The following is a 10,941-nucleotide window of genomic DNA, read 5'->3' as shown; positions in this document are numbered from 1 at the left end:
TAGTCAAAGCTCAAACCCCTCTGAGGATGGAGATCCCCCACCTTCGGGACCTCAGTTTGGTTTAGGAAGGTGACAGAGGGACATCACAAGACAGTCACAGGTCACTACAGTGTGGGGCACGGGCCACCTTGCTGTCCCCTGGGGCTTGTTTTCCTTTGAAGGCAAAGCTGCTCCATGGCACCCACAGTCATGAGCCTGTCACCACTGTGGGCTCTGTCACCGTGTGGGGTGACAGTGGGCACAGCCAGGCAGGGAGGGGACACACGGCCTGAGGTCCTGGGGACCCAGGCCAGGGGTGGCATCAGCCTCAGGGCTGGGGGGACACCCATGATGGGGTGGGACCGGCATGAAGGGGGATAACAGTGCTGCCATCATGGGGGTGACCCAGCCAGGGAGACGCCACCAAGCATGGTGCCAGCAGCCAGCCCCTCCTGCCTCAGTTTCCCCAAGAGCTCCCAGCGCCCCCGGGGGGAGGCGAGCGATTCCCAAGCAGGCCGGGCAGCGAGCAGGGAAGGATTTATTGACTCACAGCTCGGGGTACATCACAGTTTGAGCTCCCTTCCCGCCTCCGGAGAGGACATGGCCTTGAACTTCCCGGGCACGAGTGCGCGCGGAGAGCGGCTTCACAGTTTCATCCCTTCGGGAAAGCAGAACCGAGGCAGTGACAAATGGCAAACGCTACGTTGTATGAAAAAATAATACAAACTCTTCTCTTTAAATATCTTACAGAAAAAAATGAACCTGAATAAAGAGCATGAAAAGCACCGCTTGGCGCAACCCCCCTCCTCAAAACCACCCCAGGTCGAGGGGACCAGACGAGCCGCATCCCCTGCGTCTCTCTGGACCATCCTGGGGATGCGTGGTCATGGATGAGCACGGGCAGCATGGACGTGGGGGTGGCGGGGACCGCTACGTGCCTGTCCCCACGCCAAAGGGGTGTCCCCCCCATGGACCCCTCGCTCAGCCAGGGGCGCTGGCAGCCCCCCAAGCCCAGGGTGCCAGCAGGAGCAGCGTGAGAGGGACAGGCCAAGGACAAAGACATCGCTACAAAGCTGCCCTGGGACCTGCGCTGCCTGGGGGGGTCCATGGGCTGTGTACCCCCCTAAAGGAACAGGGGGTCCCTCCTGTGTCGCAGTGCAAGTTCAGGGAAAGCCAAGGCACCGCCGCGAGGCTGCGGCTCTGGATGGGGGGAGCCCCCGGGGCTCGGGGGGAGGTGGCCGCGCAGCCCCCGGGTGTGCAAAGGCGAAGCTGAGCTGGGGTGGGGGGGACATGGGGACACAGGGACAGTCCCCACGGTGAGGCTGGTGGGGCTCATCCGGGGGAAAGAGCTACGGCAGGGGCAGTGCAGCCCTGGGGAGAGCCAGCTCCTGGGGCCGCGTGGGCAGCGGTGCAGGCAGCAGCACGGGCAGCGGCACAGGCAGCCCGTGCCCAGGTGACAGGGTTGGGGGGCTCATCCAGGGAGCCCCCGGGATCCAGCCCCGGGGGTGGTGGCAGCCGGAGGAGATGCTGGCGGTGGGTGCAGCTCCTTCTCCCACAGCTTCAGAGGTGGGGTGCAGGTGGGGGGGCTCTATCGGGGCGGGGGTGCGGGCAGCCCCCCCTCGCTCCGCCGGTGTGTCTCTCCAAAGGTTCGGTCCAGCTGCTCCAGCTGGGAGCTGAGAGGCAGGTGGATCTCCAGGTGCATGCGGAGGGTCTCCAGCCACTGCTCCAGCTTGCTGAAGGACGGCCTGAGGGACAAGTGGGGACACGTGGCAGCTTCGCTGGCCCTGTCCCACACTCCCGCCAACAGCCCCAGAGTCCCAACCACTCACCGCTTCTCGGGGTCCAGGTCACAGCAGCAGACGGCGATGGGGAAGAAGCTGGGGGGACAGGCGGGGGGGTAGTAACGGTCCAGAAAGCCCCTGACGTTGAGGCCAAAGTCGGTGGTGCGGGGCAGATAGTCGGGGTCAGCGCTCACCCGGCCGATGATCTGGGGGAACAGTGGGAGGGAGAAGGGGGCTCAGCTCCAAGGAGGGACCCCAACCCCAAGGGGAGACCCCAATGGGAGACCCCAACCCCAAGGGGATATCTCAAACCCAAGCGAAGAACTCAACCCCAAGGGAAAGACCCTAATCAGAGATCTGGAGACCCCAACCCCAAGTGAAGAACTCAGTCTCAAGGGGAGACCCCAGCTGGAGATGCTAACCCCAAGGGGACACCCCAACTTGAGACCCCAGCCCGAAGGGGACACTCCAAACCCAAGGAAGAACTCAACCCCAAGGATAAGACCCCAACCAGAGATGTGGAGACCCCAATCGGAGACTCCAGCTGGAGACACCAAGGGGATACCCCAACCCCAACGGAAGAACTTGACCCAAGAGGAGACCCCAACCAGAGACCCCAACCCCAAGGCAACACCCCAACTCCAAGAGTACTTGCCTCACACAGGACAATACCGAAGGAGAAGATGTCCACCTTCTCATCGTAGCTCCTCCCTGAACAGAGAGATGGGTCAGGCCACATGACACGTCCTGTCCCTGCCCCACCAAGTGTCCCCTGCTTGGGGGCAAAGCCCTGGTTGGTCACATCCTTTCTCCTGGCACCGTGGCCAGACTCACCATTGATCATCTCGGGGGCCATCCAGTACGGGTTCCCCACCACTGTGTATCGCTTCTTGCGGTCCGGTTTCTTCAGGTTCTTGAGATGTTCGGGTTGGTTCTTCTCGTCCACCATCAGCCGAGCCAGTCCAAAATCAGCCACCACCACGCTCTTGTTCTGGGCGGATGGAAAGGGATGAGGGACGGGGGGAGCCACACAGGGGGCTCAGACCCCCACCCAGGTCAGGGGAGGACACCGCCGAGGTGGGACTCACCTCCCGCACCAGGCAGTTGTGAGAGTTGAGGTCGCGGTGGATGATGTTCATGGAGTGGAGGTAGGCCTGGAGGAAGGATGAATGAGAGCTGGGGGAGCACCCCCACCCTGTGGCCCCTCACCCAACAGCACCCATCCCACCCACCCATCCCCTGGTGACACCCACCATGCCAGCAGCGATGTCCTTGGCAAAGCTGACCCGCTGGCTCCAGGGGTAGTGGCTGTCCTGGGGGCAGGAGGGGGGATTTACCAGAGGAGAGAGGAGAGGGGTCCCCCAGCCCCACCAGGGCTATGGGGTGGCTGAGGGGGTCCAACCTATCCCCCAGCACTCACCATGGTCTTGATGAGGCCCCTCAAGGTGCCCCCCTTGATGTACTCCGTGATGAAGTTGAGTCTCTTCTCCTTGTACAGCACCCCGATAAACTTCAGCACATTGGGGTGCTCCAGGCAGCGCATCACCTTCACCTGCAGGACACCGGTGCCCGTGACACCCCCAGGTACCCACTCACACAGACCCCATCCCCAGGTGAAGCGTCCCCCATGGAACAGGCAGGGACACCCCCACTGTGTGCACCCAGCACCCCATGCTGGGAGGGGACAGGATGGGACACCCCCATCCCTCGTATCCCTCCCCAACCCAGGGGGATCAAAGGCGGACACTTGCCTCTTTGAGGAAGGTCCTCTGCGTCTCCTCATCGAAGCGGATCAGCTCCTTCATGACCATCACCTCGCCTGTCTCCCGATGTGTCACCTGGCAGGGAGGGCAGGGGCTGAGCCACCCCCTCTGGGGACACCCCAGGGGAGATGACACACAAGCTGAGACCCTCACACTCGTGACACTTGTGGCCACCCAGCCCCACCTTGATGGCCTGGCCGAAGCAGCCCTTGCCCAGCACCTCGCCGTGGATCAGGTCGGAAGGACGGAAGATGCGATGGGCGCGGGAGACGACGCGCAAGGACTCGGAGCGCCCGATGTCCTTGCGCTGGGATGCGGGTGACCCCAGCGAGCCGGAGCCCGGAGACTTGTCCGTGCTGCAGCTCCTCCTGCGGGACAGACAGACAGACAGGGGGTCAATCCAAAGGAGGGACCCCCGAAAAGGGAGAGGCGGGCGAGCTGGTGGCCTTACGTGACGGCGCGCTGGCGCGTGGGGCTGGGCTCCCCACAGGGCGGGGGCGCCGGGGAACGCAGGGGGGTGTACGGGGCGGGGAGGGGGCTGCAGGCGAACCCCGACTCGCGGGCGAGGGGCTCGTGGGGGTCGTGTTCGATGGTCAGCTGGAGCAGGCGGCTGGTCTCCTGGATCAGCAGGTCAATCTGGGGGGGCAGAAAAGGATGGCAGGGGAGTTCTAGGGGAGGGGGGGCATGAGGGTGTTTTGGGGGACAGCACGGAGGGGTTGTACCTCATCCAGGGGGACGTGGCCGATGGGTGTGCCGTTGATCTCCAGAATGCGGTCGCCCACGTGGATGGAGTTCTTCATGTCAGGGCTGATGCAGTCGGGATCCACCCTGCAGACAGCAGGGGCTCAGTGTGTCCCCCTGACACTGTCACGGGTGGGGATGTGCTGGGACACTGCCCACGAGCCACCCCCCCAGCCAATGGGAACAGGCTGTCGTGTCCCCTGTGAGTCACCTCTGCCAGATGGGGATGTGCTGTCATGGTACCCAAGAGTCACCCCTGCAATGCGGGGACATACCACCCACAGGTCACCCCGACCATGCAAGCTGCCCACATGTCACCTTCTAGCCGGGGACAGGCAGGCAAGCTGCCCTCGTTGGATGGGGACATGCGGGCACACTGCTCACGAGTCACCCTTGTTGGACGGGGACACAGGCACGCTGCCCACAAACTATCTTTGCTTGATGGGGACACGCAGTCATGGTACCCACGAGTCACCCCTCTGTGTTGGGGACTCGTAGACTTGGCCCCCACAGGTCACCTCTGCTAGCTGGGGACACACAAGCATGGTCCCCACCAGTCACTCCTCCTGGACAGGGACATGCTGGCACAGTCCCCAGGAGCCATCCTAAGCATGGGGACACACCAGCCCTGTCCCCATAGCCCACCCTGGCAGACAGGACAACTTTAACATGTCACCCCCAAGTCACCCTGACGGCTGGGGACATGCCAGCACGGTCCCCACAAACAACTCCAGCAGCTGTGGACATGCCACCGCGGTCCCCTCTGCCACCCCCCAGCTAATGGGGACACACCAGCCCCACCCCTCACCCTCCCACCCCAAAGAGTTTCCATGGGGTGGATCTCCACAAGGGGCATGGGATGTCCCCAGCCTCGGGGAGGGGACAGTGGCAGAGGGGACAGTCATACTCGCGGACGCGGACAGTGCGGGGGTGCTCGGAGCCGCAGCCCTGGTCGATGGAAACAGAGAAGCCGCGTTTGCCGTCGGAGCAGGCAGGGATGGAGACGAGGGTGACAGTGTGCGGGATGCGGGACGCTGGCGACTCCGGCAGGATCTGCTCGATGACTGGTGTCACCACCATCTGGTAATAGCAGTGCCCGCTGCGGGAACGAGAGGACAAGGGTGGGTGGGGGGTGACAGGGGACGTGTGCGTGTCCCTCCCGCAACCCACCCAGGCTGGGACGTACCAGTAGAGCTTGGAGCGCTCCACCAGCGCGTAGGTGTCCCCGTCACCGATGAACGTGTGGCAGTTGAGGCAACTGAAGCACTCGGGGTGGTACTTCTGCTCCCCGGCCACCTGTGGGCAGATGCCATCAGCCCTGGGGACCCAGGTGTCCGGGGCAGCCACGGGTGCACCAGGGCCAAAGCAAGGGCAAGGCTGAGCCATGGCGTGTGGCAGGGACAGTCAGGCCACCAGGCTGGGGACAGCTGCAGCAACATCTCCCCACCACCCTGAGCCTCCCCCGTGCATCACCCAGCCCCAACATAGGGGGACACACCCCTCAGGGTCCCCCTAAAACACAGAGGACACCACTGCCACCCCCAGAGCCCAACCTGGCTGGGGCTCTGCAGCCCCTCCCCACCTCGCCCCCTTTCCAGGGGGCCCAGCTGTGGGTCAGGGCTCCATGTCCCCCCTCGGCACTCACCATGACCAACCCCTTGGTGATCTGCTCGGAGCAGCCGTGGCAGAGCTCCCCAAAACGTGCCCAGTAATCCCGCTTGCAGTACAGGTGCCCATCCTTCTCGTAGTACTGGTGGGACAGGGAGGCCCCGCACTCGCAGCACCTGCGCCAGGGGACGAGGACCCTCTTGTTACCATGACCTCATCATCACCTTGTCCTCATTGTCACCCCAGGGAGCACCCAGTGACCATTAACCCTACAGTTCTCCAACCAAACTGCTTCCCCTCTTTCCTACCCTGCTGCAAGGACACCGCGTCTGTGTGTCACCAACCCCAGGGTGGCAGCGGGTGGTGTGGGGACACTGGGGTAGACAAGGCAGGGGACACAAGGCAGGGACAGGCATGGGGAGGGATGTGCCAGCCCTGCATGGATATGCCACCCTGGTCACGGACACATGGAAGGACATGCCAGACTGGTCACAGACATGCCACCTGGCACAGAGACATAGAGCGATGTGCCACCCTGGTCATGGACGTGTCACCCTGACCACAGACAACACATGGAGGGATGTGTCACCCTGGTCCTGGACATGCCAGCCTTGGGGTGCAACACCCTGGGTGCTGCAAATGGGGTGCAGGGGGTGCGGGGAACTCCTGTGGGACTGTGAGATGGGGTGCAGGGGGCTGTGCAATGGGAGAGTACACCCAGGGGTGCAGAGGGGGCTGTGAATTTTGGGGGTGCACAGGCAGGTGCAGAGGGTGCTGTGCAATGGGGTGCGCAGCATGCTGGGGGGGTGCTCTGGGGGTGCAGGGGCTACAAAGGGGGTTGCTCTGGGGATGCTGGGGGTACTCTGGGGGTGCAGGGGCTGCAAGGGGAGTTGCTCTAGGGATGCAAGGGGTGCTCTGGGGGGTGGGGGTGGGACAGTGCAGGGGGCTGCTGTGGGGGGTGCTGCGGGGGACGGCACGGGAACTGCCGCAGTCACCCCCCCACCCCAGCCGGGGGCAGGCACCGCGCGCAGGTGGAATCCCAACCAGCCGTGACGTCACGGCGCGGAATTTCCCCACCCCATGACGTCACCACCCGAGGACTCCCCCGCCCCAGTGCGCAGCACGAAGCCTCCACGGGGTTTGCGGGGGTGGGCGTGGGGGGGCGGCCGCGGCCAATGAGGGGCGGCCGCGCGGCCCCGCCCCCTTAAATCCCGCCCCCCCCCCACGGGCCACCGCATCCTCATCCTCCTCCTCCCACGCGTGACCGGCCGAGGCCCACGGCTGGGACCGGAGGGGAAAAGAGGAGGAGGTGGGGGGGATGAAGGCTTCTGCACCAGCGAGCCCACGGCTGCCAGAGCCCGGGCTACCGCGGGGGGGTCGGATCCAGCAGCCTGGGGACACAGGGAGCAGAGCAGGGGGACACACAGGACACAGGCAAAGCGCCCCGGGGGTCCGGCCCAACCCAACCCACTCCCACTCACTTGGCTCCGGCGCTCAGGACGTGGCTGTTCCTCAGCACCGCCGCCAGCATCCTCCACAGGACGGGGGGGACACCACCCCAGTCCCCTGCTGCACTCAGCACCCCCAGCCCCACGGGGACCTCCCCACCAGGTCCCAGCCACCCCTCACACCCCCAGACCCACGACTTTCCTCCTCCTCCTCCTCGGGGCTCCCACAGCTGGAGCTGTCGGGAGGGTGCGAGCGAAAGAGGAAACGGAGGGAGGAGGCCGGGTGACAGCGTGACATCAGCCCCGGAAGGGACAGCGGGGGATGTCAGAGGAGCCCTCCGCGCTCAGTGTCACCCGTTGAGCGCTGCCTGCACCCCGCTGCCTCGCAGCCCCACGGGCGCCAGGACACGCAGCCACACTCCTGCCAGCATCCGGGTGTGTGCAATGGCCTCACACGTGTCCATGGCTGGACCAGTGGGATCCGCGGTCCCTGTCCCCACGGAGCATCCCAGTGTCCCCAGGGCCATCCTGGTGTCCCTACCGGAAGCAGTCGGCGTGCCAGTCAGCGTTCAGCGCCTGCAGGTACTGCCCGTCGTAGATGCCCTGCCCGCAGCTCGCACACACCGGCAGGTCGGTCCCTGCATGGAGTGGGGGGACACAAGGGGGACAGGGCTGTCACCTTGCTAGCTGTACTCATCCTCCCTGCAAGCATCACCCAGGCACATCCCCCAGGATTGAGTCCCTCAGCCCAGGGTGACAAATTTCTCCCCTGGGCGCCCACCCATCAATCCCATAATGGGGACAAGGTCATGGCGTTGATGTCCCCAGGGTTGGGGACAGGGCAGGGGCTCAGTGCAGCACTGCCACTGCAGCTCGCATTGTGCCACGCCACCTCCAGAGTCCCTGTTATCCAGGGCACTGCCCATGTCACCAGGGGGTGCTGGGTGCCCATGGGGCTGGGGGGACACAGGGAGGTCGAGGGTGGTGGCAGGGGGTGGCACTGGGGACCCTGGGTGTCCCATGGAGGTGCTGCAGGGGTTCAGCCAGTACAGGGGACGGGCAGGTTGGGAGGTGCAGGGGTGATGAGGGGGCTGGGGACATGGCAGGGACAGATTTTGGGGGGGCACAGGGGTGGAGGGGTCCCTGGGCACCCACAGCTGAGGGATGCAGGAGGGGCTGGATGGGGGGCACACACTGGGGTGCAGGAGGGATGATAGGGTGCAGGAGGGGGGCAGAGCATGCAGCAAGGCTGCAGGATGGGTGCAGGAGGGGTGAAGGGGTGCAGGATGGGGACAGAGGGTGCAGGGGGGATGAAGGGGTGCAGGATGGGTGCATGGACTACAGGGGGTGTGAAGGGGAGCAGGATGGGTGCAGGGAGGGGTGTGGGGGGATGAAGTGGTGCAGGATGGAAGGGTGCAAAGGAGGGATGCAGTTGGACATGAAGTGCATGGAGGGACACAGAGAGGTGCGGGATGGGTGCTGGAGGATGTAGGGGGGTGCAGGATGGATGCTGGGGGATGAAGGGTGCACGGGGGGACACAGAGGGATGCAGGATGGGTGCTGGGGGATGGAAAATGCATGTGGGACACAGAGGGGTGCAGGGTGTTTGGGGGGGACACAGCGGGGTACAGGACAGGCGTTAGATGAGGAACTGCAGGATGGAAAGAGGTACAGGGGCACATGGGGTGCAGCAGAGGATTATGGGGGTGCAGGGAGGAAGATGGGGGATGCAGGATGAGTGCAGAGGTCCTAGGGGTGCAGGAGGGATGAGGGGTCTGGGGGGACAGAGTGGATGGGAACACAGGAGGGATATGGGGGTGCAGGGAAGGAGACAGGAGGGACAGGGGGTGTGGAGGATATCGGGGTGCAGGGAGGGAGGTGCAGGGTGCAGGTGGAGCAATGTGCAGGTACAGGGGGGATGCAGGTTGTTCGTGGGGTGCAGGGGGGGTGTGGGGGTGTTTGTGGGGTGCAGGCAGGGATGCAGGCTGGATAGGGGTGCAGGGGGGATGTTGGGGTGCAGAGGGGTGTGCAGGCTGGATGGGGGTGCAAAGGGAAATGTGGAGATGCTGCAGGGAATGGGGGTGCAGGCAGGGACATACGTTGGACGGGGGTGCAGGGAAAGATATGGAGGGATGCAGACTGGACAGGGCATGCAGGAGGAGATTTGGGGCTGCAGAGGGGATGCAGGCTGGCAAAGGGGTGCAGTGGGGCATGTGGACTGGATGAGGGGTGCAGCGGGGAATGTGGGGTTGCAGGAGGGATACGGGGGGGATGTGAGGTTACAAGGGCAATGCAGGCTGGAAGAGGGGTGCAACAGGAGATGCAGGGGGTAATGTGGGCTGGATGAGGGGTGCAGGGGGGGATGTGGGGGTGCAGGTGGGATGCTGGCTGGATGGGGGGTGCAGGAGGAATGCAGTGGGGATGCAGGGGTGCAGGAAGGATGCGGGGGGTTTGCAGGCAGGCTGGGGGGTGCGGGTGAGCCGGGGGAGGGTCGCGGGACCCCAGTGGTGGCGGAAGCGCTGAGTCAGTCGAGGGGGGCCCGGCGGCGGGGCGGGGGGGTCACGCACCTTCGTCCTCTCCCATAGGCTCGTCCCTCCAGGTACAGCACAGCAGCATCAACCTCATGCAGCCGCACTGCCCGGCGCCGCGCCAGGCCCTGCCCTCGCCCCGGTCCCGGCCCCCGGTCCCGGCCCCGGCCCGGCCCTGCCGCTGCGGCTCCGGCGGGCGGGGCGGGCGGGGGCGCACGGCGCCGGCGCGGCCGCTAGGGGGCGGGGCCAGGCGGGGCCGAGGGGCGGGGCCGAGGGAGCAGGGGCGGACAGGGGCGTGGCCATGTGGATGGAGGCGTGGTCAGAGGGGCGGGGCTGTTGGTGAAGGGGGCGGGGCCCGGGATGGGGCGGAGCGCTGGGGCTGTCACCGCGGGTGACAGGGGAGTCCCCAGCGCCACTGGGCTGTCACCGTGGGGCATGACGTGGGTATCGCTGTCATCCCCCAGGTTGTCACCTGACACAGAATCTCAGAATGTCAGGGGTTGGAAGGGACCTGGAAAGCTCATCCAGTGCAATCCCCCCATGGAGCAGGAACACCCAGCTGAGGTTACACAGGAAGGTGTCCAGGGGGTTGGAATGTCTGCAGAGAAGGAGACTCCACAACCTCCCTGGGCAGCCTGGGCCAGGCTCTGCCATCCTCACCTCATTCTCATCTTTCAGTGGAACCTCCTGTGTTCCAGTTTGCACCCATTGCCCCTTGTCCTGTCACTTTTTGTCACCCAGAAGAGCCTGTCTCCGTCCTCCTGACACTCACCCTTTCCATATTGATCCCCATGAATGAGTCCCCCCTCAGTCTCCTCTTGTCCAGCTCCAGAGCCCCAGCTCCCTCAGCCTTTCCTCGCACGGGAGATGCTCCACTCCCTTCAGCATCTTGGTGGCTGCGCTGGACTCTCTCCAGCAGTTCCCTGTCCTGCTGGAACTGAGGGGCCACAACTGGACACCATATTCCAGGTGTGGTCTCCCCAGGGCAGAGTAGAGGGGCAGGAGAACCTCTCTGACCTACTGACCACCCCCTTCTAACCCACCCCAGGTACCATTGGCTTCCTGGCCACAAGGGCCCAGTGCTGGCTCATGG

General features: G+C 64.8%; 1 protein-coding gene across 2 annotated transcripts; it reads right to left on the bottom strand.

The window, feature by feature from the left end:
• Positions 1–499: 499 nt before the first annotated feature.
• LIMK1 (LIM domain kinase 1) lies at positions 500–10,051 on the bottom strand. Of its 2 annotated transcripts, XM_082068674.1 has the most exons (16): positions 9,888–10,051; positions 7,862–7,958; positions 5,910–6,048; positions 5,451–5,560; positions 5,172–5,363; positions 4,246–4,351; positions 3,975–4,159; positions 3,708–3,891; positions 3,512–3,598; positions 3,181–3,312; positions 3,014–3,073; positions 2,849–2,914; positions 2,595–2,751; positions 2,416–2,471; positions 1,809–1,966; positions 500–1,724 (listed from the first exon to the last, which is right to left on the bottom strand). In XM_082068674.1, exons 1-16 carry the CDS (start codon positions 9,943–9,945, stop codon positions 1,568–1,570), a joined length of 1,944 nt encoding a protein of 647 aa, XP_081924800.1. In that variant the 5' UTR covers positions 9,946–10,051; the 3' UTR covers positions 500–1,567. The 2 variants fall into 2 exon arrangements, with proteins under 2 accessions (XP_081924800.1, XP_081924801.1); XM_082068675.1 differs by lacking the exon at positions 3,014–3,073.
• Between the last annotated feature and the right edge of the window lie 890 nt (positions 10,052–10,941).

This window comes from Streptopelia decaocto (assembly GCF_964273445.1).
Source record: "Streptopelia decaocto genome assembly, chromosome: 18".
Taxonomy (NCBI): domain Eukaryota; kingdom Metazoa; phylum Chordata; class Aves; order Columbiformes; family Columbidae; genus Streptopelia; species Streptopelia decaocto.
The sequence above is the reverse complement of the archived record's forward strand: the minus strand, read 5'-3'. Positions and strand labels throughout refer to the sequence as shown.

What these genes read in the sequence shown, in the direction of transcription:
- LIMK1 (XM_082068674.1), bottom strand. Translation starts at nt 9,945, where the DNA reads ATGAGGTTGATGCTGCTGTGCTGTACCTGGAGGGACGAGCCTATGGGA. An exon ending in TCACCAAGGGGTTGGTCATG is followed by an intron (nt 5,561 to 5,909) that starts GTGAGTGCCGAG and finishes ATCTGCCCACAG; the next exon opens with GTGGCCGGGGAGCAGAAGTA. An exon ending in CGCACTGTCCGCGTCCGCGA is followed by an intron (nt 4,352 to 5,171) that starts GTATGACTGTCC and finishes TGCTGTCTGCAG; the next exon opens with GGTGGATCCCGACTGCATCA.